Below are 25,730 nucleotides of genomic sequence, written 5' to 3'. Positions count from 1 at the left end.
TTTTTTTTTTGCTCTTAGTAATATATATATCAGATTTTTATATTAATCAAAATATTGCCTATATTAGAGTTTTCAAAAATTCACGTGTGTTTTCTCATTGTCTTTCTCGTTTCTCTATATCTCTTCATCATTACAAAAAAAAAGCTGCCTCTTCCCATACCAATCAAATCAGCACACCTTCTACCAACTTCCCATCAAATCCTTGCTCTTCCCAACAATCTCTAATGATTCAACTTAATCTCTCTTAAACCTTTCAAATGGTATTCAAAGTTATAACTATCATTGTTCCATTTGCTGATACTATATTCTCTCTTCCTTCCAAAACACAGAAAACCCTCTCCATGGAAAAACTACCCACCAAGCGCCGCACCACCACCACTCGACAAAAAACAACCATGAAAACCACTGACTCTCGACCAACACCCACCACTCCCACCCGTCGCTCAGCACGACATGCAAACATCTCTCACGATCCAACTCCCTCTGAGCAAACTACAGAAGAATCTCAAAACCCTAATCTTCCTCTTCCCTCAACCCAGATCGTCTCTGCTCCTCAAACCACCAAACCATCCTCCTCACACGTTTCCACTCAATCAAGCGAAGGAACCTCTCTCGTCTCCTCGTCTTTCCAAGCTTATGACCATCCATCTGAAATCTCAACAAAAGAATTCATCTCTGATGATGATGTTCGCTCTCTCTACAATGAAAAATGGCGTTCACTCCCTATTGTTGCTGGAAAAACAGTCGACTTGGATAGTTACTCTATCTGGGGTTACCACATAAACGAGCTCGCAATAGCCACAGGTTGGACAAACTTTCTCCAACTCTCTGATGTCTTCTACCCTAGATTAGTTAGGAATTTTTTTGCTGCTATTGAAACCTCTGACAGTGATACACAGCTAATCTCATCTGTGAAGGGTCGTCAAATAACCCTAACCCCAGAGCTCCTTTGCGACATTTTGCATGTCCCAAACAATGGACTTCATCTCTTTAATGATGACTGGCCCTCATCTTATGACCTAGACATTGAATCCTACAGACTCTCCATCACCAAACATCAAAATGAACGCTTTGTGTCTGCCAACCTCGAACCCCTCAGCCATATCATTCATAACTTCTGTATTCACACTATCCTTCCAAGAAAAGGCAGTATGGAACGAGTCACTGATAAAGACCTCCTTGTCATCTATCATTTCTCAAAGAAAACTCCTCTCAATATAGGATATTTGGTGCTCAATTACATTAAACACACTGGTCTTAGAGCAAGAAGTGCCCCCTATGGTATGCTTCTTACCAAAATATTCAAGCACTTTAATGTTCCTCTAGATGATGAAGACTCCTTCGAAATCAACAAAATACTGGATGCCTCCAAGCTGAAGCGCATGAAAATTCCTTCACTCAAGCGAGCACCATCACCTAAACCTGAGGCCAAATCAAAGTGCAGGCGTCTTGTCAAGCAATATGCTCCAACTGAACCTTTAACAACAGGTACTGAATCTCCTAATTCTCCAAACAGCCTGACCACAAATTCTCCCATTCCATTATCTGTGGCTCTTCCAAACACTGCTGACCTAGAATCCCCACAAGACCCCTCACTGATCTCTCCTCATGCCTCTAAATCCGTATCTCCAAACCCAAAGGAAACAAATAAACAATCTCCTGTAATCACACAATGCATTGACCTCACATCTATATCACCAATCCCAGTAGAATCCTCACCACAAACAGTTGTCATCACTCAAGCTCCAGTTTCTCTCCAAACTGAAACTCTCTCAAATGTTTCAAGTCCTCCAACCCTAGAGACTTCTAACACTGACATGATCAACATTTTCGCTCTTGAAAACCTTCTCTCAAGTCCTCCTAGTGCTTCAGCTCATCAACCACCCTCACCAATATCTCCTCACACTCCTGCTTCAGCTCAGCTGTCCTCACTCATATCCATGCTTGAGGCTGAATTATTAACTCCACCCACTTCAAATCAACAAACTTCAATTATTCCCCATGTTGCCACATACACTTCCCCTACTATGACAACAAATCCTCTCTCCACGACCTTACCTCTGAACTCTCCAAATTCTTACAAAGAACCTTCTCCTAGAAGAATTCAACTCTCCTCAATCAATCATACAGACTCCAATGATCTCACTGCTCAGATTGAAGCTTTTTTTAATAACTCCGTTCAGCTATCTGAAAAAGATGATCCTATAGAATCACACGCCATGCCTTCTGTTCCACAACCTGATCCTTATGTCTTCCAAACAAACTCTCCAATATTTTCTTCTCCAAAGGAAGATGATGATAACTCCTTCAATGTTCAAACACTGCTTGCTTCGAGGTATGACTCATCACCTCCTAGAAACACCACCGATAATTCCAATACCCTTCCTCAGATTCCCATCACTTCCATCACATCCTCATTTTTTAACAACTTCCCCAGCATTGGTAATCGTCCTCCCGTTTATCCTCGATCTGCAACCTCATCTGAAACGGTTAACCCCCATCAGGGCGTCAACCTTCGATCCTACACAGCTCTCCAAAAGCAGTTAATGGCTTACCAAAAATTCTGGATTGATTATGTCACTGAACAAGTATGCCCGAGGTTTCCAGGAATGTCTCCTCCGGATCCCTCTCAGATTCAGTTTCCATTTCTGCCATTATCTTCTGAGGCAACATCTGATGATGAACAATCTGGTTCTTAATCTTCTCGTCCTCTATCTTTTGGTGCCCCCTTTCTTTTTGTATGTTTGACAAAAGGGGGAGAACAAGCTTTGACCAAAGCTTTGTCTTGTTTAAGTTCTTTGTACTTTATTTATCTTTAGTTCACTAGGACTTTGCATTATATTTAGCAGTAATCCTCTAGGATCTTTTTGTGTTTGTGTATCAAAATATTGATGTAAATCAATTAATATATTGTTCCTCAAACATTAATCAAAAACTGCTATCTAATCAACATGTGTTTCAAATGCTGATAAATTTATTTACTATATATGAACTAACATTGAGGGGGAGCATTTGCCCTTTCAAAGTATGCATCTTTTCAGGGGGAGTTTCAAAGTCCTTACTCAAAGAAATTAAAATAAAAAGTTTGTCACCATTCAAAAAGGGGGAGAATGTTGAAACATATTCTGTTAATGTTTTGAATATTACAAACTATTTTATCTAAAGAAACTCCAAAGTGATTTCATCAATTAATCATCTAAATAATTTATGGTCTCTATCAAACAAAGAGTTAAAATGATGATTCAAGATTGAGCTGACAAAGAACAAAGCTTTAAGAACATATGGATTCTCAGAAGTTAAACAAGTTACTCTTCAAAATTATGGTCCCAGAGTTACTCTTCAGAATGACAGTCCCAGAGTTACTCTCCAGAATTATGGCCCCAGAGTTACTCTCCAGAATCATGGTCCCAGAGTTACTAGTCCCAGAGTTACATGTTCCAGAGTTACTCGTCCCAGAGTTACTAGTCCCAGAGTTACGTGTTCCAGAGTTACTCGTCCCAGAGTTACTCGTCCTAGAGTTACTTGTCCCAGAGTTACTCGTCCCAGAGTTACTCCTCCAGATTTACTTTGCCAAGAATAAGTCTTTGTTGAAATGGTCAAATGTCAGAACTTGCAGATTGTCAGTAGTACCAAGTCAAGCCAAGACCAAGTCCAAAGCTGCCAGCACTTCTCATGAGAAACTCTCGGCACTTCTTTCTCCTTTGCTTTGCTCTATAAATACAAGACTTATGCTTCATTCTCATGCACCAAAAATATCCACAAGCATACAAAGAAAACCAAAGTCTTTATTCACAAAACAATCATACTCTCTATATATTATCTTTAGCTCTCACTACCATATAGTGATCAAAATATATTAAGAGTTATCATACACATTCTATATTTAAATACTCACTGCCATATGGAGAGTATTTAGGAACTTATTGTAAACCTACTAAGATCACAAAGTATATCATAGATATACAAACCAATCAATTTGTAAGCTATCTGTAAGCTATACCATTCAGAAGTGTAAGCCTGGTGAGGCTAAGAATACATAGAAGAAAAAGCCATTGTAAGAAGTATTTGATAAAGGATAATCTCACAGGGTGTGGGGACTGGACTAGCCAAGTTGGTGAACCAGGATAAGTTTTCTTGTGTTCTTTAGTTATTGTCTTGTTCTTATATTATTCATACACTATATTTTATCACACACATTAACACTAATTATTTAAACCTCTAAAGATATTACTAATCACTTTCTTCTTATTAAAGGCAACCTTTTTAAATACTAAGATAAATTTTAAAAGGGACACAATCCAACCCCCCTTGTTGTGTCGCACCTTATTCCATCATGCGCCTCCATACCCATACCATGCATCCTCAGATCTGGGCCATTGGACAGCCAGCAAACGAGATCAAACGTCCTTGTAGCGTAGGTGCACCATGGGTAGTCAAGATCCAGCCACATTGGATTATTACCAGGTTTCATTATATATTTTTCTTATTTTTGTATTGTTTATATTTAGGTTTAATTAATTACATTTAGGTTTAATTAATTTGCCTACGACTAAAATAATAGGATTAGGCTAATAATTAACATTAGGATTATTTCCTGATTATCCGATTATGTCGAGTAATTTATCTAATTATTTTAATTACAAAATCACCAAAAAAAAACTTGCCAATGCATTAGGTTTTGCCCGATCCCATTGCACTTTTAGCAGGACATTCACTCCAATACGACTAATAAAGGTTTAATTCTCTCCTCGACCCGACTAAACCTATTAGTCGCATTAGACGAGAGATAAAAATATATAATTTAAAATACATTTAATTTGCTGACCGCGACGATCGAATCTATCGATCTGAGTAACCAGTAATGCCCCATTAATCCGTTAGCTATACTGATCAAATCTATTGATCATCGCATCTAACGGTGCCATATCAAATCAGGGTTGTACGCCCAAAACCTTCAAAATACACTAAACCACGATACTACGGATTTTCATCCTTTTCAATCAGGCAACTCAAAATGCCTTTCAAATCAAATTCAAACTACGACAGGCCATTCAAAAAGCCTTCAAACACCTCCATAATCAATTCTAAGGCGTACAACCCTGTGCCCGAACTACGTTGACTCTGATTCTCCCTAAGGAGATACGTAGGCACTTGGATAACCAAGGCGAGTCCCCTTCCCCGTAAATCTCATTTTTCCCCTATTCACTTCCTTAGATATTAAACCTTAATAATTTCTGCCATAAAACTGTTACCTTAGATTCAAAGCCATAGGAAAGGGTTGAGGGTGCCTAACACCTTCCCTCGACCTGATTATAATAACTTACCCTGAATCTCTAAACTGCGTAGGGTTTCCTATTCGCCCTTCAGAATAGGTGGCGACTCTAAGTCTTAATTTTTAGGGCATGTTGCTACAACTGGCGACTCCACTGGGGATAAATCATTAATGGTGAATTATTATGCTCCTAAGGCTTAGAGGGTTTAGGTTTTGGCAGGGTTTAGATTTTTTTGGCGAACTTTTTAGGGTTTGGCTAATTTGCCAAAATTAGGGTTGTGAATCAGGATTTAGGTTTTTTCTCTTTTATTTAAATATTTAATTTAATTAATTAATTTATTTATTTATTTACGGTTTTATTTACAGTAATTTTCTTTTATAGTAATTTTTAAATGTTTATTTAATTACTTGTTTTTACTGTATCTTCTGGGATTATAAATTGCGTTAAACCTAAGCGTGGGAATTATATTTAAGACCAGAGGGGAATTACATCGCCTACGAGTCTTATTATAATTCCACTCAGAGTGGGTTGAATATCCGAAAAGGTTTGATACGAGGCTTGACCTTGTTGAGGGCTGGACTTGGTATTTGGATGATCTCTCTGGGAACCTACCCCTAAAATTCGAACCTCATGGATAAATGAGTTGTTCTAAAATCCAAAGAGACAAAAAGTCTCGGCGGATACGAACGACCCCATGAGACCTTGTAAAACATACCAATGGGAAGGGTAGGCACCCTAAGCCGTTACGTCGAACCTATGAACCTAGGGCTTATGTGCTTATGTGCTTATTATATATGCAATTTATATACTGCGAGTGTCTTGCGTTTAATCTTTGCAGGTATTTCTACGTGTTCCCTGGCCCACAGGGACTCTATTTCTAAGACCATGTCCTTCCCACGAAGGACACCTTCGTTTATGCACGTTGATTGGCCTCTCGATGGCCATGAGACCTAGTGACTGTCATGAACGGTCACTCCGCGCCTGTATCTACGCACTCCCTAACCTGTAGGGACTTTCCTTATATATCCTTGTATTCTTACAACTGTGTGTCCTTCCCACGAAGGACATCTTCGTTTACGCACGTCAATTGGCCTCTCGATGGCCATGCGATCTAGTGACTGTCTTGAACGGTCACCCCGTGCTTACATCTACGCGTTCCCTAGTCTGTAGGGATTCTATCCTTCATATGAAGGACATCTTTTGTTAGCATACGTCAATTGGCCTCTCGATGGCCATGCGATTCAGTGACTGTCTTGAACGGTCACCCCGTGCTTGCTCCTACGAACTCCCTAGCCTGTAGGGATTTTCTTTTACGTCCATGTGTTTTTACAACGACGCGTCCTTCCCATGAAGGACACCTTCATTAACGCATGTCGATTGGCCTCTCGATGGCCATGAGAGCTGGTAACTGTCTTGAACGGTCAACCCGTGCTTATTCCCGAGCACCCTCTAACTTGTAGGGTTTGGATTCCCATCTCTACATCTTTTATCCCTAGCCCGTAGGGCTTTCACTTCATCTGATATCGTCCTTAGATAAGTTGTGTTACACGCAGAGAACCTTCCCACCAAGGACAACTTCATTGGTACACGTTGATTGGCCTCTCGATGGCCATGAGACTTGGTGACTGTCTTGAACGTTCACCAGCCGCTACCTTCTGCATATTCCCTAATCTAAGGGATTTCCATTGGCGTGTCGTAACATCTATCCTGCAAGGATTTCACGAGGGTATAATGTCGCCTCCAAGGCTATCCCTAGGATTATACGTCACACGTCTGCATTGCATATAAGAAGTCCTAGTACAAAAAAAAAGGAGTCTCTTGTATACGCATGCATTTGCATTTTCATGCATTCATTTACATTGGCATTTGCATTTCTACCTTCGCCCGTATTCATACTTACCGCGCTAGCCGATTTCCCGAGACCCGCTGTCATACCCTAATTTTTGACCCCCTGAGATGTCATAATCTTTTAGACTTTTCATCAAAGACAAAATAGATACTCAGAGCAGTCACTTGTTCATCTGATACTTAGTCTAGGGTTTTGAGCCCCATCAAGGACTAAAATCAGGGATCACATTTGGGAAACTCTAGAAAACTCCAGGGGATCACTCAAAGGCATCAATCATCTTCAAATGGCTCATATAAAAATATCCATTGGGCATTACACTCCAAGCCAAGATCCATAGTCATCAATTTCATCTGGTCGACAATTAGGGTTTTTGACCTAACTCACCAAGATAGTTGACTTTTAATCAGGATATGGATCCAAAACTCAAAGCATGATTCAAGAGCTTTTATTCCCTCAATATAATCCATTCACATTACTCATTTGAAGAGGAGATTTTGATTCATCACAAAAGTCCAAGAATTCACTTCATCTGAAAAAGTCAATTGCACAGGATCACCTTTGACTTTTTGGAAATTTTGGTCAACCATGACTTTTGAAGTTTTAAATCATCAATATATGATATTTGAAGTCATTTGATCAAGGAAAATCAATCAAAAATCAAAAGTCAAAAGTTTGACTTTTCATAAGAAATTTTTCTAAGTGTTTTCAAGTGATTTTTGCCAAACTTTGGAAGGGATTTTCTCAAACTTTCACCTACAAACTGAAAAAAAACTCCCAACATGAAAGTTGTAGATTTTGATCCAATAAACAACTTTGACACATATGATGTTTTGGCTAAAAATCAATCATTGAAGAGTTATGGAGCTTCAAAGTGGCTGCCTTCACAAAACATGCAAGAAAACCCTAGTTTTCTTCAAACTTTATGGGACTTTTTCACTAATTTTCCTAAAGAATTTGGGCAAACACTAAACTAATGAATCAAAGTACATATTGAGGGTTTTCCAAATTGTGCTCAACCTTCCCCAAATTCATTTTGAGCTAAGAGATATGATTGACCAAAGTTAGGCACTTGAAGTGAAAATTATAGGTCATGTGCAATTTGAAACTTTGAAATTTTGTGCAAGTAACTTCTCTAAATGATGCTACCCGACCTCTAATGCATCTGAAAACATGCCATACATCCAAATTCATCATTGCATAAGGATTAGAGAAGATTCCCAAAAAAACAAAGGCATGTGATTATGTAATGATTGCATTTTTGAATTTATGGCAAATGATGAATCATCAAGGAATCTTGCTCTAAGCCAATTAGAACTCTCCTCTGAATCAGAAATGTTCCCTAAGATCATACAAGATCAATGGTTGGGGAAGATAGCCCGAAAATGCATCATTGCATTTGGGATATTTTCAAATTTTCTTCATGGCTAAGAAACCAAACTCACTTCACTAAGCAAGCTTGCTATGTTCAATTGCTCTGAGCCATTTTCCTATAAATAGAGGGCTCTTTCTCATTCACAAAACACACCAAAGCAACCATATTCCTTGCTTTCTCTTTCTCTTCTCATGCTTATGGTTTTTCAAAGTTCTTTGGCAAGAAGAATCGTTTTCTTCAAACCAGAGCTTATCTTTGGAAAGTAAGCATTCTAACATCTCAAGGGGGCTCATTTGAGGTGATCCAAGCACCTGGATCACTTCTGTAGGTGGAGGAACACCATTGTTGCTCTCACTTTGGAGCTGTTGCAGTTGGAGGTCCATAGAGCAATTCAGAAGGTTTCCAACAAAGCCAAGCATCCAGACACATTCCTTAGGTCATAGTGAAGCTGTTCAGATGGCTGCAGCTCATCTGTAACTCAAGATTCATCACCCTCCATGTCCACTTGAAGCTCAAATCGAAGGAGGCCCATAGAGCAATTCAGAAGGTTTGAAATCACAATAAGCATTCAGTTAGCATCACTGAGTTCCAAGGAAGCTTTTGGGATCATTCATACAAGCCCAGATGCTCTCTATCATCCTCACGACCTCCATTTTCAGAGGTAAGTTTCTCAACTCCATCTCTTTAATTCGTGTACTTCTTTGGTTAAAGCTTGATACCATTTCATTCAGCATCATCAGAGGATTAAAAACCCTCTATCATCAGTCATTTATACTTCAGTATGATCATTTAATTTAAATTTAAAATTTTAGGGTTCTTCACGTAATTTAGTTAATTCAGTAGATGTAGTTAATATAAATTCATGTTAGTTACATGTCTAGATTCGTGAGGAAATTTAGAGCAAGATTGATGTTTACATCATGCCATTTAGTTGAGAAACCAGAAATTTAGAATTTTGAAAATCCTTGAGCTCGAGGAAGAAGACGACCATGGTGGCGCGCGAAATTCAAATCTATATGCTAGGTTTATTTTATTTTGAATGGAGTGCGTTTTATAAACGAATTCATCATTTGCCCTAGTGGCCTCACATGCGCTCTTAGTCTCCTCATGCCTCAAGTCTGGGGTTCGAATCCCCCTCGCCCCAGACTTTTTGTTTCTTTTATTTTTTCAATGATTTACCACTTGTTTGAAAATATAATGAACTGGATGTGTGTCATAAACACCAAGCGCGCGTTGGCCCAGTGGTGTTATTTTGGGTTAGTAACTTGGAGGGCGTGAGTTCAATCCCTCTAGGAGACAAAACCTTATTTTTTATCACTCTTTTTCATTTAATTTCTTCACAACTTTAAACAATTATTTAACATGTCAAATTAATTCATTTTGATCTCATTTTTTACACACTTGTCATTTAATATATCTATTTTGTGAATAATCAAAAAAATCATAAAAATATTATTTATTTCATATATTTTTTATTAGGTGTAAAATAGTATGTTTTAAGTGTTTTCTTAAATACTTTGAAAATATATATCTTCATTTTGTTTTAACCTAATTATTTTGTGAATAATCTTATGATAAAACCCTAATTATTTAGGTCTTAATTAGGTATAAGATTTCATCTTTGCCTTAATTAAGTTGACTTTTGTCAATATTCAAAACTGTTTTCAGTCTCCGATTAAACAAATGATTAAGGTCTTCAAACAACAAAACCTTATATCATTTCAATCTCATTCAACAGTGAATCATTTTTAATGGGCCTCTAATAGAGTATAAGTTCCAACACCTTTTTCTTTTCATAGTTTGTTTTCAAAAAACTGTATTTATAAAATCTCCTTTCTGTTTTCAAAACATTCTTCTGGTATTTGAAGGGCATTATTCCCGGTGAAACTCTTCAGATACCTATGTGACCTTTGTCCATCTTCACTTCTTCTGTTTTCAAAAACCCTTAACTGTTTATAATAAATATTCAACTGTTATCAATAAAGCAACAAAAATTGCTGGTAAGGCTTTGTACATACATCTTCAAAGGCCTCCACTCCATCCAGGTTAGGCTTTACAAGCTTTCAATTTACAGTCTTTATTTAAATTACTGTCAAATATAGAACTGTTTATATATTTGTTTAGAACTACGTTTGAGTGTAAACCCTAGGACAGTTAAACTATATATATATATATATATATATATATATATATATATATATATTATAGGAATATGGCCTAGGATTGAGAATGTCTTCCCGGTGAAGGCTCTTTCCTAATTAGAGATCTGTAGTTCAAACCCCCAAGATGAATTATTCCCGGTGAAACATCTTGGTAAAAACCTTAGAACCCAAAATAGGACACATCCACCCAAAGAGGAATTATTCCCGGTGAAACCTCTTACCTATTTGCTTAGAGCCAAAATAAGTTCAAAACCACATAGCTTTCTCTTGTGCTATAACAAGGACCCTCGATGACCCTCGATTAGCCTCCTCTTGGGCTTTGTACAAGGACCCACAGGCTTCTTAAAAGCATTTCCAGCTTCCTCTTGAGCTTGTATAGAAGGACCCATCAGGTTTCTTATAAACATATGAACAGGTCTTTAGTTACCTTTTAGCCTATCCTGGTGAGTTTCTTCTATTCTTTAAACCAGACTTTAAACAAGCTAAGAATGTCTCAATTTCACATTGAGCACACCTTTTGGAATGAGAGACATGGACAGTCTCTGTCACCCTTATCTTCATCAATCTTCCTTAGCAGAGTCTAGGATCCATACTTGCTTATCCTCAGCAAGAGTCAGCCTTAATCTTGGGCTTTAAACAAGAAGTCTCCACTAGATAATCTTTCTGCCATCTTCAAAAACCCTGGAAAGGGTTAGCCTCCATACATTCTTTCATTTTAACAAAAACCCCTGGAAAGAGTTAGCCTCCACACATTCCTTCATTTTAACAAAAACCCCTGGAAAGGGCCAGCCTCCAAAATCACTCCTTCAAATCCAAAGATTTATTCCTTTAAGGGATAAATTCCCCAAAAGAGTCAAAACCCCTGGAAAGGGTCAGCCTCCAAAAAAAACATGATAAAAATCAGTCTTTTAATAGTCAATTTCCCCAGCTGAGTCAAAATCCCTGGAAAGGGTCAGCTTCCAAAAACATAAAAATAATAAATTAGTTTGTTAGAACCTCTAGCAGAATAAAACTCCCCCAGTGAGTCTTTCATTTTTTTAGCCACAACCTTGGGCTTTGTACAAGGCAGATAAACCATATTTCCCTGTGTCAAAGATTCCTAATCTTAAGGATCTTTTCCCCATAGAGTCTTCCATACTCAGTTTCTTTAAAAGTCCGCCACAACCTTGGGCTTTGTACAAGGCAGAAAATAATATTCCCCCTAGCTAGAGTAGCCACAACCTTGGGCTTCATACAAGGCACAAATTAATAACCATCCTCAGTAAGAGTCAGCCACAACCTTGGGCTTTGTACAAGACACACAAATAGAGTCATTCATAGTCTTAAAAAATCAGTTATCCCCAGCAGTTAGCCACAACCTTGGGCTTCATACAAGGCACACAAAAATAGAGTCTCCCTAAGTAGAGTCAGCCTCAATTCTGGGCTTTGTACAGAACACCAAATAAAATCCATCAAATAAACACTCTCCAATTAGAGTCAGCCTCAATTCTGGGCTTTGTACAGAACACGGAAACTCCTTAATTTAAATTCTCCCCAGTAGAGTTATCTTTCCATAAGTCAATAATAAATCAATCAAAAGCCTCAAGCTTGGGCCTCATTCAAGCCAGCTAAAAATCAAATCTTTCAAACAATAGATAGACATAGCTCATCTTCATAGGTAGATATTTCTCTTATCTCACCACAAACAAACAATCATTTCAAACAATCATCATATCAAACAAATCACCATTTCTCCCATTTAGGACACTGAAAGGCATGCTCTGGCAACACACCCAGACTTGTACGACCCTTTCCCTAATTTGGTTGAGAATCTTTCATTTTAGAGGCACGATGGCTGTCATACTTGATCAACCAAGTAGACTCCCCTCTTAATGAAACATCATTTTTTTTAGCTTTTCTGTCACTTTTAAAATGTTTGTGGTGGAATAGTAGAAATACCTCTCTGTAAAGATGATTTCATGTCTCTTTATTGTAAACAGAGATTTAATTCAAAGCTTCAACCTTGAGCTTCAAGCAAGGCACCAAAAATCTTTTAATTTCCCTAGTTAGTTCCCCGAACTACATTAAGCTCTGACTTCCACTAGGGATATGTAGGCATGAGGTTCACAAGGAATCTCAGCGAGCTAATAAAATACCAAAAATAGTCAGTTTGTCTGTCTGTCTGTCTGTCTTTTCAAATTAATTCAATTCTCTCTCCTAACACAAAGGAGAAACTTTCCCAATCATTAGCAGTAAACACAATCACAATGACACAGAGAAGGTTCCCGTAGAGTACTACGGATATGTAGGGTGCTTAAACTCTTCCCTATGTATAACCGACCCCCCGAACTCCAGAATTTCTAGTCTAGGTGAAATCCCCGCACTTAGCAAACTCCTAGGGTTTAGTTGAGATCTTTTTTCCCCTTTCCTACTCGTAGGACAATAAGAAAGTTCGTGTGATATCGTAGGAAGAACTGAAACAAAATTCATCCCATCCCGGGCGCATTCTCCTTCCAAATTTCGCGTGAAGGGTCTAGCGTGTCGTCCTCCCAAGTGAAATGGGGAGGTAAAAAAAACGACACCACACCCGCGAAAAATCAAAAGGATCATCAACTGTGGAGAAAGGAGGATAAACTATTGAGAACGAACGCAACCTTACAAGGAGAAAAAAGAACGCCTTCCGCGATACCAGTCGCATGTCCATGCCTTGTCGTAACAGGATTGTAAATATGATAAAGGTTATCATCGAGCAAGGATTAGTTCAACAAAAGAGTTCCCTCATAGATACACACAAGGGGTATCTAGTCATAAGGGGGTTCATCTATGAACATAGCAAAACTTACGTGGACGCTCTATGATAACTCGGGGGCAAGGGTCAGTCCAACTGAGGAAATACCCTAAACAAAGACGCATAACCACGATGGAGGGAAGGCGACATATGTTAACTCCACACCAAGGGGCAAAAGGGTCATAGGTTCTCTCTATCAATCTACAAACTCTGGAGGCTACGAACGGTGTGATACAATCCTTAGGAAAAGCAAAAGAGGTTCAGTCAAAGGAAACTCATGAAGTTTCGATACGACGAAAACCCACCGCTAACAATTTATTCACGACAGGTTTGACGTGCCCAAGGAGAATTCGAGATTACCCTTTACTTCTACAAGTTTAAAGAGCTAAGGAGTGAAACAAGGTCAATGGATCTACAAAGGAGATTACCCCTGGGATCAATAGGTTTTGCCACGCTTAACTTCAATCCTTACGATCGCTAAGTGTTACTCAAGATAAAAGTTGTACCTTCAGATTAGTAATTCTAATGGGATGACTACATAGGTTTTGGAATCGATCCATTCGCACACTTCCATTCAATTTTCAATTTCAAATTTAGGGTTATTAACAAACTTAAGGGAGAATGACGAATACAAATGATTAAGTCCAGCTAAACGTATGCTTTCAAGGTAAGACCGAGTCGAGGATGTACATGCATTGTTTTGATTCCCAAACAGTGGAGATATAAGGATGTTAATCCCTCGTTACCCCCTCGAGCCAGGAGTTGGAGTTTGTTTCTACTTTTCAAATAAACCTTGATTTTAACCAGGGGCAGGGTAGATTTCAATTAATCCAATGGTGTATTTTGGTTGTCAAGAGAATCAATCAATCCAAGCAAGGATTCAAGCAAAGGTTCAAGCATAAGGTTCAAGCATATCTTCTTCCTCGCATTCATCCAAGATTGAGGAAGCAATGGAGATAACATTCATAACATCTTCTTCCTCAATACATCATTCAAGATCGAGGACGTATCAAAGTCGAAGCTTACAAATCAAAGTCGATATGACAGTCACAACATTCAATATCCAAGGATCAAATCTCAAAAGGAGCCTTCAAAGAAAAACGCCCGCTAAGTCAAAATGGAAAATTTCAGGAAAGAAAGCAAAAATGACTTAGGCAAAAATTAGGGCATCCCGGTGGATCGAATTCAAAGGAATCGATTCATGCAAAAATAAGGGATAGAAAATAAAACAAAGGCTAAATGTGAAGGACAATCTTGTGACTGCTAAATCACCGAAGCTTCTCATCAACGCTTGGATCTTTACAACATTTTTCATCAGTGCTTGGATCTCTACTAAGGCTTCTGCTCAACATCAAAACTGAAACGATTCTCTGGCAAACAAAGTGCAATCATTGGATTAGGCGAATTTTAGGATTTGGAGAACATCAAGGAGAAAGGGGTGGGATAAATAAAATTTTGAGCCTTATATCCGTTGTTTCTTAAAACATGAACCAGGCTAAGTTACAATATTTAAAAGTCCTAATTGAGGCAAGGTTAACCACGAAAGCATATTAAGCAGGATTTTGTTATACCGACTCTGAGGTTTGTTAAAACTATCCCTAAATCACTACGCTTCTTCAAGCATTCATTTCTAAAACATCCAGTCCTAATTCATAACGGACTTCGATTTCAAAACTTGCATACACATCGCATTGGAGTTACTTCTCAAAGGGTACAACGCCATCTACGAACATACACTTAGCATCAAGGAGATCTCGAAATAGGTTAATCAAAGGCGATCATTTCTAATAAAGACTCTGGAATAGGGGAACCACATCTAGGGGGTTCTCCTAAACAGGGGCAAAATTCCAAGGATTACAATACGATCAAGGATCCTATTAACTAGGGGCATTCATCCTAAAGGTTCAATCGACTTGGGGTACACCTCGAAGCAACAACAAACAGGGGTATGTCAAACATGGTAAGAATTCAAATTCAAAAGGATAGAACACTATGGATAGTCCTCCATAGCTTGGAGATCATAGGCCTCTTTTTCCACTAAACACTGGGGCATTGGATATCAAATCCATAAGGTGAACAATTCAAAGGTTAAAGGCGTGGAGAACCCCGAAAGGTTAAAGGTGTTGAGAACCTCCAAAGGTTAAAGGTGTAGTGGACCTCGAAAAGGTTAAAGGTGCGAATTGCAAAAGGTGAAAGACGTGGAAAACATCAAAATTCAAAATCGTGGAGTAATTCAAAGAGCCAAACTGGGGAAAGGCGTACAACATAAGGAAAAGGCGTTCTCGCACTTTACAACATCCGACAAATCATTCTCCTAACTATGGTCTTCAAAATTAAAAAAAAAACAGGGATTGGGAAGTCGCGCTAGCATCACACCCCACCTTATCAAACAAACTTACAACTCCAGCGAGCTATATACGCTTTGGTTATCAACAACCTATCATGGGATCATCATGCATTACATACATTGGTTGATACATTACACCGTACCTTTTCAGGTAGTCTTCTTTAAGACAAATCCCACGATCCTTTCTAGGAACCTTTTTTAGGTAGTCTTCTTTAAGACAAATTATCGCCATTTCCAAGAACCTCTTTAGGTAGTCTTTTTCAAGACATTCTTTTCTAAAAAAACCTTTTTAGGTAGTCTTCTTTAAGACAAATTTCTATCCATTCTAAGAACCTTTCCAGGTAGTCTTCTTTAAGACAAAACTTACGATCCTTTCTAGGAACCTTTTCAGGTAGTCTTCTCTAAGACAAATCTTACGATCCTTTCTAGGAACCTTTTCAGGTAGTCTTTTTTAAGACATTCATCATCCTTTCTAGGAATCTTTTCAGGTAGTCTTTTCTAAGACATTCATCATCCTTTCTAGGAACCTTTTCAAGTAGTCTTCTCTAAGACATTCATCACCTTTTCCAGGAACCTCTTCGGGTAGTCTTCTTTAAGACATTCTTTTTCTAAGAACCTTTCTAGGTAGTCTTCTTTAAGACGAATAATCATCCATTTCCAAGAACCTTTTTAGGTAGTCTTCTTTAAGAGATTCTCTTTCTAAGAACCTTTCTAGGGAGCCTTTTCTAAGACATTCATTCTCTTTCCAAGAACCTTTTTAGGTAGTCTTTCTAAGACATCTTTTCAGCCTTTCCAGGTAGTCTTCTTTAAGACATTCCTCATTCTTCACTTAGAACCTTTTCAGGTAGTCTTTTTTTAAGACAAATTTTCATATTCATTCCAGAAACCTTTTTCAGGTAGTCTTATAGAAGACATTATCTCGTTCCACTCATTACATCAATCAACGCATACGCATAAGCATAAGCATTATCCACATACATAAACATTACCAAGTCGGCGTAAGCATAGCCGTGGTGTAGATGCAAATATGGTTTAAACAAGTTCAATAAGGAGATAAAATCCCGGGGTTGACATCAGCATCAGCATCAACATACATATATACGCATTAGCATATGCATATCATCTAGCATATTCAAATACTACGAAAGTCCAGTCTCCGACCCTCGAGTCGTGAGTTTCCAACCCTCGTGTTGTGATAGGTGTGTTTTCCGACCCACGTGTCGTGAGTTTCCAACCCTCATGTTGTGATAGGTGTGTTTTCCGACCCACGTGTCGTGAGTTTCAAACCCTCGTGTTGTGATAGGTGTGTTTTCCGACCCACGTGTCGTGAGTTTCCAACCCTCGTGTTGTGATAGGTGTGTTTTCCGACCCACGTGTCGTGAGTTTCAAACCCTCGTGTTGTGATTGGTGTGTTTCCCGACCCTCGAGTCGTGAGTTCCTAAACATATCGTTTTCTTTCTGACCCTCGAGTCGCGAGCATGATCTTCATACATCCACAGGATACCGTAAAGGATTTTATACGGATAAACTTGCTAGCGCTATAGCAAGTAAATCTTTTTCATACATGTAAGTTTGCTAGAACTATAGCAAATGATTCCTCTTATGCAGGTACGCCTGTCAGAACCATGGCATGTAATTCCTTTGGTAAGTTTGCTAGAATTATAGCAAATAATTCCTATTGGTGCAGGTAAACTTGTCCGAGCTAGGGCAAGTGACTCCTATTGGTGCAGGTGAACTTGTTAGAACTATGACAAGTGATCCTAATGGTGCAGGTGAAATTTGTCCGAACCAGGGCAAATGATCCAAATGGTGTAGGTGAAATTTGTCCGAACCAGGGCAAATAATCCTAATGGTGCAGGTGAGTTTGCGATAACCCTCGCAAATTATCCTAATGGTGCAGGTGAGTTTGTTATAACCCTAGCAAATAATCCTAATGGTGCAGGTGAGTTTGCGATAACCCTCGCAAATCATCCTAATGGTGCAGGTGAGTTTGCTATAACCCTAGCAAATAATCCTAATTGTGCACGTGAGTTTGCGATAACCCTCGCAAATCATCCTAATGGTGCAGGTGAGTTTGCTATAACCCTAGCAAATAATCCTAATAGTGCAGGTGAGTTTGCTATAACCCTAGCAAATTATCATATTGGTGCAGGTGAGTTTGCGATAACCCTCGCAAATTATCCTAATGGTGCAGGTGAGTTTGCGATAACCCTTGCAAATTATCCTAATGGTGCAGGTGAGTTTTCTATAACCCTAGCAAATAATCATAATGGTGCAGGTGAGTTTGCGATAACCCTCGTAAATTATCCTAATGGTGCAGGTGAGTTTTCTATAACCCTAGCAAATTATCCTAATGGTGCAGGTAAGCTTGTTAGAATCATAACAAGTGATCCCTCTTACAAGTCCTCGCTATGTAAGACTCAGGCTTTAGCAGGACGGTTCTTTTCTCTCAAAGGGGTTTCACAAAAGAGTCTACAACAAGATTTTCAAAGGTTTCTTCGATTGGGTTTATCACGTGAGTCCCTCGGTAGTGATATTCTCCAAAACATCGTCAATAACCAACAAAGGTTTTATTTTTCTTTTTCAATATTTACTAACATACTTCAACTAACATAGCTAATAGTCATGCATCATTCAACTATCATACCTCATTCATACATAGTGCATATAAATACATGGCTCTCATTTATTTTGAGAAGCCCGCTGCATCATGCATCCCATGCATCATAACATTTCATAAAATTCAGGTTGCCTTTTTAGGCCGTGCTACGATCAAAACACAGTGGTTCCTTCCAAAAGCACATGCTTCACACCCCAAAAGGAGAGGGATATTTACTTTAGATGGCATCTTTAAAGCCCATCTCACACATAACTTCTTCCCAAACAAATGAAAATTTCAGGGCATTCTCAGTGTTCAATCATCTTCTACCTTTAGATCACGATAGGCAGACGTGCCTATCTGACTCTCCAGGTTTAAGAAGATTGAACAAGGGGCAGCTGTCATACCCCAAAATTTTCCCGATCAGATCTACGTCTCTTAACCCATCAAGAGTCAAAATTAAGAGCCATAGGGTTTGACATTTCTATTGTCAAACTCGCTCTCTTATAAATCAGGGTGAGTTAAAACAAGGGCGTAATTAGCAAGTTTTTTGGGATCTAAACATTGGACCCAATTATTACAAGGTTTCTGTCGTTTTAGATATAATTGCTTTTTACTAACATTTTTGCTTTTCTGATCATTTTTGTAATTTTTATTAACTGTTATTACCTATTGCAATTTTATTTAACGAACTAATATTATTATTTGATATTATTAAAATTATTAGTATAATTAGAATTATTACTATTAATTTTAATACTAGTATTATTAGAATTTTATTATTATTATTATTTTGGTTATTTATTTATATATATTTTTTTAAATTAAGCTAATTGGGCAATAGGCCCATTAGGTATAAAAAAAACCTAACTTGAACAATATAAAAGGGATTCTTTTGACATTAGGAGGGGGAGACCGAAAAAAAAAGGAAAAACCTTTTCATTGATACTCCCAAAGCCTGATACTCCCACTTACGTATATGTTTCACAGAAAAAAAACAAAAGAAATCTGTGTCATACTTGAGTCAAACGAGAAAGGGTCTCTTGGTTGTTCATGAACCTTCATAAACGAGAATGAGAACAATTCGGCAAAACCACTCACAGACAACGCATTCTCCATACTTCCCTGATTGAGTCCAGGTGGTCACCGAATCTTGAAGTGCCGAGAATCACCGCATAGGCCTCTCGGTTCGAGCTTTTTTTCCAATTTCGATTTCGAGGTTTCATGTATTGTAAATGATTTCTGAGTGCGTACTTTTGTTTTCCATGAGGTGGTGGACGATCCCGGAGATTTAATTGTAATTTTATGTCTATATGAAGGAATCACCATTGTTGATTTCTAAGGTTTTGTTTTAGGTTTTTCTAGATACAGGGCAATTGCACCGGATTGAAGACTTGGTTAAAACCGCGAGGGCAAGGAGAATCTAACCATGTCTCTGTTTTTTATTTATGTGGCTTGTGTGAATTTTTGAAGGATGCAGATGCTATGGCCATGGAGGTTGGATCGTTGGCAGAAAAATCGATGGATGAATGGAGAATAAGAGTAGTCCGCGCGTTCCTTTTTTTTTAATTTCAACTCATGCGTTTTTTTCATATATAATAAAATGGGATTATTCTTTTAACATGAAACAGATGCAGCGCCTTTGGCTTGTGTGTAATCTTGGAAACGCAGGGACCTGGGTTCGATCCCAGCGTCCAACATATATTTTCCTTATTTTCTTTGGTAAAGTATGCCTACGGATCCCACGCGTGCGCCTCCATACCCATAGCATGCATCCTCAGATCTGGGCCATTGGACAGCCAGCAAACGAGATCAAACGTCCTTGTAGCGTAGGTGCACCATGGGTAGTCAAGATCCAGCTACATTGGATTATTACCAGGTTTTATTATATATTTTTCTTATTTTTGTATTCTTTATATTTAGGTTTAATTAATTATATTTAGGTTTAATTAATTTGCCTAGGAATAAAATAATAGGATTAGGCTAATAATTAACATTAGGATTATTTCCCGATTATCCGATTATGTCGAGTAATTTATCTATTTATTTTAATTACAAAATCACCAAAAAAAAACTGCCAATGCATTAGGTTTTGCCCGATCCCATTGCACTTTTAGCAGGACATTCACTCCAATACGACTAATAAAGGTTTAATTCTCTCCTCGACCCGACTAAAGCTATTAGTCGCATTAGACGAGAGACAAAAATATATAATTTAAAATACATTTAATTTGCTTACCGCGACGATCAAATCTATCGATCTGAGTAACCAGCAATGCCCCATTAATCCGTTAGCTATACTGATCAAATCTATTGATCATCGCATCTAACGGTGCCATATCAAATCAGGGTTGTACGCCCAAAACCTTCAAAACACACTAAACCACGATACTACGGATTTTCATCCTTTTCAATCAGGCAACTCAAAATGCCTTTTAAATCAAATTTAAACTACGATAGGCCATTCAAAAAGCCTTCAAACACCTCCATAATCAATTCTAAGGCGTACAACCCTGTGCCCGAACTACGTTGACTCTGATTCTCCCTAAGGAGATACGTAGGCACTTGGATAACCAAGGCGAGTCCCCTTCCCCATAAATCTCATTTTTCCCCTATTCACTTCCTTAGATATTAAACCTTAATAATTTCTGCCATAAAACTGTTACCTTAGATTCAAAGCCATAGGAAAGGGTTGAGGGTGCCTAACACCTTCCCTCGACCTGATTATAATAACTTACCCTGAATCTCTAAACTGCGTAGGGTTTCCTATTCGCCCTTCAGAATAGGTGGCGACTCTAAGTCTTAATTTTTAGGGCAGGTTGCTACAGCTGGCGATATCATACCCCCCGATTTAAGTTACCAACAGAAAAAGAAGTTCTTCAGTGATGTTAAACATTTCTATTGGGATGAACCACTCCTTTTCAAGACAGGTTTAGACAACATCTTTAGACGTTTTGTTCCTGAAGAACAAGTGATGAACGTCATCAAACATTGTCATGCGGCACCATACGGAGGACATGCGAGCATGTCTAAAACATGCGCCAAAATATTTCAAGCAGGTCTTTACTGGCCTACTATATGGCGTGATGTCCATGCTTACATTGTAAAATGTGATCGGTGTCAACGCATTGGGAACATTTCAAGACGTGACGAAATGCCCTTAAGTAATATTCAAGAAGTAGAACTTTTCGACATATGGGGTATAGATTTCATGGGACCTTTTCCATCCTCAATGGTTAATAAGTACATACTAGTTGATGTCAACTACGTGTCTAAATGGATTGAAGCCATCGCATCACCAACGAACGACACTAGAGTAGTGATTAAGTTGTTCAAGAACACTATTTTCCCTAGGTTTGGAACTCCACGTCTTGTCATAAGCAATGGAGGATCGCACTTTATATCTAGAATATTTAACAAGCTCTTAAGTAAGTACAGAGTGAAACATCGAGTAGCAACACCTTATCACCCACAAACTAGCGGTCAAGTGGAAGTATCAAATAGGGAAATCAAGCAAATCCTCGAGAAAACCGTCTCTATGTCCAGAAAAGATTTGGCTGGAAAGTTGAAGGATGCATTATGGGCCTATAGAACAACCTATAAAACCTCTATTGGGACTAACCTCTACCAGTTAGTTTATGGAAAATCCTGCCATTTACCTTTCGAACTAGAACATAAAGCCTATTGGGCTATCGAGTCTTTAAACTTAGACTACTTAACAGCTGGAGAGAAACATATCTTGGAAATTCACAAGTTAGAACAACTCCGCCTGAATGCGTATGAGAATGCCATCATATACAAAGAAAGAACCAAAATATGGCATGATAAAAAGATCATAAGGAAAGATTTCAACATAGGCGACCCAATTCTCTTGTTTAATTCCTGATTGCATCTCTTTCTTGGTAAGCTTCGCTTAAGATGGACAGGTCCATATGAAGTGTCAAAAGTTCTGAGATCTGGAGCAGTAGAAATCAAGAATAATTCATGCGCTCCTTTCATAGTGAATGGGCAGAGATTGAAGTTGTACAAAGGAGGAGAATTGCCAGTTGACTACTCTAGTCAAAGTTTTTTAGACCCGCCTGTACCTACGTGAAAAAAGTTAGATCTATATCGTCGAGCTAACGACGTTAAACAAGCTGCATGGGAGGCAACCCATGATTTCTTTTAATTTAATTTAGTTAAATTTTTATTTTTATTATTTTGATTTCTATCTGGACTGATTTGTTTGTTTATATTTTTTAGGACCAGATATTCTTTTGTTACCTTTTCAGGATGGATCACCTCGATGGTATGGAAGTTGTTTTCAGAGATGACGCACAAAGATCAGGCTTCACTGCTCTGTCTACTCGCCCTATGTTACCTACTAGGTATCCCGACCAAGCGTGTATGAAGGCGTTGGGGATAGAGATCAGTGTGAGGTATCTTTGCCATCAGCTCAGCAGGGATGAGTATGTTGATGATAACCATGTGACTCGATTTGCACATGTTTTTATTAGTTTTTAGGTTATTTTCCGGTGTTATGTCTGTTCTTGGCTCATTTGCAGGTAATGTCCCTTTTTTTGCTCTTCTGAAGAAAATGAGCGAAAAATCCAGAAAAATCGGGATTTCTAGTCGTTTTGCACACATGGCGTCCAGCTCAGTGCCCGCTGAAGAGAGCGCGGTGACATGTCCTGATTCGTCCAGGAGGATAGCTGCCACGTTCCCATGATCTCCAAGTTGGCCTACTCCGCAGCTGTCGAGCCCCTTCCGCGGGCGCGGTCTTTGCATTTTATTTCCCGCTCAGAAGGAGTTAAGGGGCATCCCTGTCTTTGCGCATCTTCAAGAACCTCTATATATAGTTTCGTTTTTCATTTTCTTCAAACTATCCAAGCTTAGTTACTACTTAAGCCATATACCATCAGTATCTGTAAAGTGACAATCCCTTCACATCGAAGAGTTGTCACGGTGTAGATTGAGTCTATAATCGGGTTTTGAGCACTTTGGTTGAAGTTCATCATACTGCTATTTACATTTACCCGCCATTTACTTCCCGCTTGTACCAAATTCAAAGACTTCGATTGAAGCAGGTTTTATTTAATTGCTTTATTTTATTGTCTTGCTTTAATTTATTTACTTCCCGCTCTTACCATGCCTACATATTTTTATAGGCTCGCTTAATTGATTTATTTTATTGTCTTGCTTTACTTTATTTACTTCCCGCTCTTACCATGCCTACACATTTTTATAGGCTCGCTTTTATTTTCATGTCTGGCTAAATTTATAAGGGTTAGAATGTAAGGATCGTTGTCACGATCGTGTTCCAAATGTTATGTTAATAGAAATACTACTAGGGATGTTTTGACCTTTAATTCAAGTTTATTGTGTTTAAATGTTTATGGGTAAGATCGAAAGCCGTCCATACTTAAGATCAAACTTGATTAGTTTTTAACCGAACTAAAAGGGAGAAAGCAGTTTGTTTGGTGAATTAGGAATCTTTGACACATTTTTTGAAAACGATTTTAAACTATTTTCGGACGCGTTTATGGGTTTGAAATCTGATTCTTGGCCAAAAGCCAAGAATCTCTTTAATTTAAATTTTCCAAGTTAAAATCACTTTTTTAATAAGACAAGTAATTAATTTCTTATAAATAGGTTTACTACTTTAACGCAATGCACACTGTTCATATGTGACAAATGAATAAGAGTAAACTTGGTTTATAGTACGCGAAAGCGACAAGTTCCCGTTAAATTATTCCTTTCTATAAGTAGGAAATATTTCCCCACAAGTAATTCTATCCATGTGTAAGTGGAATGTTGTCTGATATACATGAATTACATTCGAACCTGTTGCTTTTATCTGCTATTTACTTTATTCCTTTATTTTATTGCACTGCACTCATATCAAATATTCTCAACCGCCTTAGACAAGCACCTTAGCAATAGAGTTGATAGATTGACGATTGGTCTCTGTGGTTCGATAATCTTATATATTTCTTCGATAGGCTATGCACTTGCAGTTTTATTTTAGACTCTGATTACAGACCCGTCAAAATGTCTTGGCGAGCGAAGAAGCTATTGGAGATAGTTCATTCAGATTTGTTTTCAGTGGAAATACCAACACCAGGTGGCTGTAAGTACTTTATTACTTTTGTTGATGATTTCAATAGAAAGACTTGGGTGTATTTCTTGAAACAAAAACCAGAAGCATGTGATGCCTTCAAGACATTCAAGGCATTTATAGAAAAACAAAGTGGTTGTATAATCAAAGCATTGAGAACAGGCAAAGGCCAAGAATACCTTGCTGGTACAAGTTTCTTTGAACAATATAGAATTGAGCATCAATTAACAACAAGGTACACACCTCAACAGAATGGAGTTGCTGAAATAAAGAATAGAACGATCATGGATATGGTGAGATACATGTTGAAGGCCAAACAAATGCCTAAGGAATTTTGGGCAGAAGGTGTTGCTATTGCAGTTTATATTTTAAACAGGTGTCTACAAAGAGTGTTCGAGAAAAGACTCCCGAAGAAGCTTGGAGTGGAAGAAGACCATCAATTCGACACCTTAGAGTTTTTGGTTGTATTGCATATGCTCATTTACCAGATCAATTGAGAAAGAAGTTAGATGATAAAGGAGAAATTTGTATCTTTATTGGTTATAGTTCAAACTCAAAGACCTATAATCTTTACAATCCAGAGACAAAGAAAGTGATTATTAGTCTAGATGTTACTTTTGATGAAGGAGGAATGTGGGATTGGTCCTCAAAGTCACAAAAGATCCAATAGTAACTTTAAATTATTACGAAGAGGTGAATGAATATAATCTAACACCTGATGAGCCAAAGACATCCAACACACAACAAACAACGCCTGATGAGCCAAAAACATCTAACAGACAACAAAGGCCGCGTAGATTACCAGTCAGACTGCAAGATTGTGTTTTGGGTAACGATAATGACCCATCTGATGAGGAGATTATCAACTTTGCTTTATTTGCAGATTGTGAGCCATTTACTTTTGAAGAAGCAGATGACGATGAAAATCGGAGAAAATCCATGAATGAAGAAATCAAGGCAATAGAGAAGAACAAAACATGGGAGCTGACAGAGTTACCAACAGACATGAAAGCTATAGGAGTGAAGTGGGTGTACAAGACAAAGTACAAACCTAGTGGTGATATTGATCGCTATAAAGCAAGGTTGTTGGCAAAAGGATACAAACAAAAACCACGTATTGATTACTTTGAGGTATTTGCTCTTGTTGCAAGGTTAAATACAATTAGAATGCTTATTTCGATATCAGCTCAAAATAGTTGGAAAATACATCAAATAGATGTTAAGTATGCATTTCTTAATGAAAATCTGGAAGAAGAAGTGTATG

General features: G+C 38.2%; 1 protein-coding gene across 1 annotated transcript; it reads left to right on the top strand.

Annotated features, from left to right (window-relative positions):
- Positions 1-257: 257 nt before the first annotated feature.
- LOC131623111 (uncharacterized) lies at positions 258-2,699 on the top strand. Its single transcript, XM_058894128.1, has one exon. It carries the CDS (start codon positions 258-260, stop codon positions 2,697-2,699), a length of 2,442 nt encoding a protein of 813 aa, XP_058750111.1.
- The last annotated feature ends 23,031 nt before the right edge of the window (positions 2,700-25,730 follow it).

This window comes from Vicia villosa, unplaced genomic scaffold, assembly GCF_029867415.1.
Source record: "Vicia villosa cultivar HV-30 ecotype Madison, WI unplaced genomic scaffold, Vvil1.0 ctg.000052F_1_1, whole genome shotgun sequence".
Lineage (NCBI taxonomy): Eukaryota > Viridiplantae > Streptophyta > Magnoliopsida > Fabales > Fabaceae > Vicia > Vicia villosa.
This window is presented reverse-complemented; position numbering and strand designations above follow the sequence as displayed.

Bases quoted from the DNA above. Each gene is read 5' to 3' on its own strand.
- LOC131623111 (XM_058894128.1), top strand. From the start codon at position 258: ATGGTATTCAAAGTTATAACTATCATTGTTCCATTTGCTGATACTATA.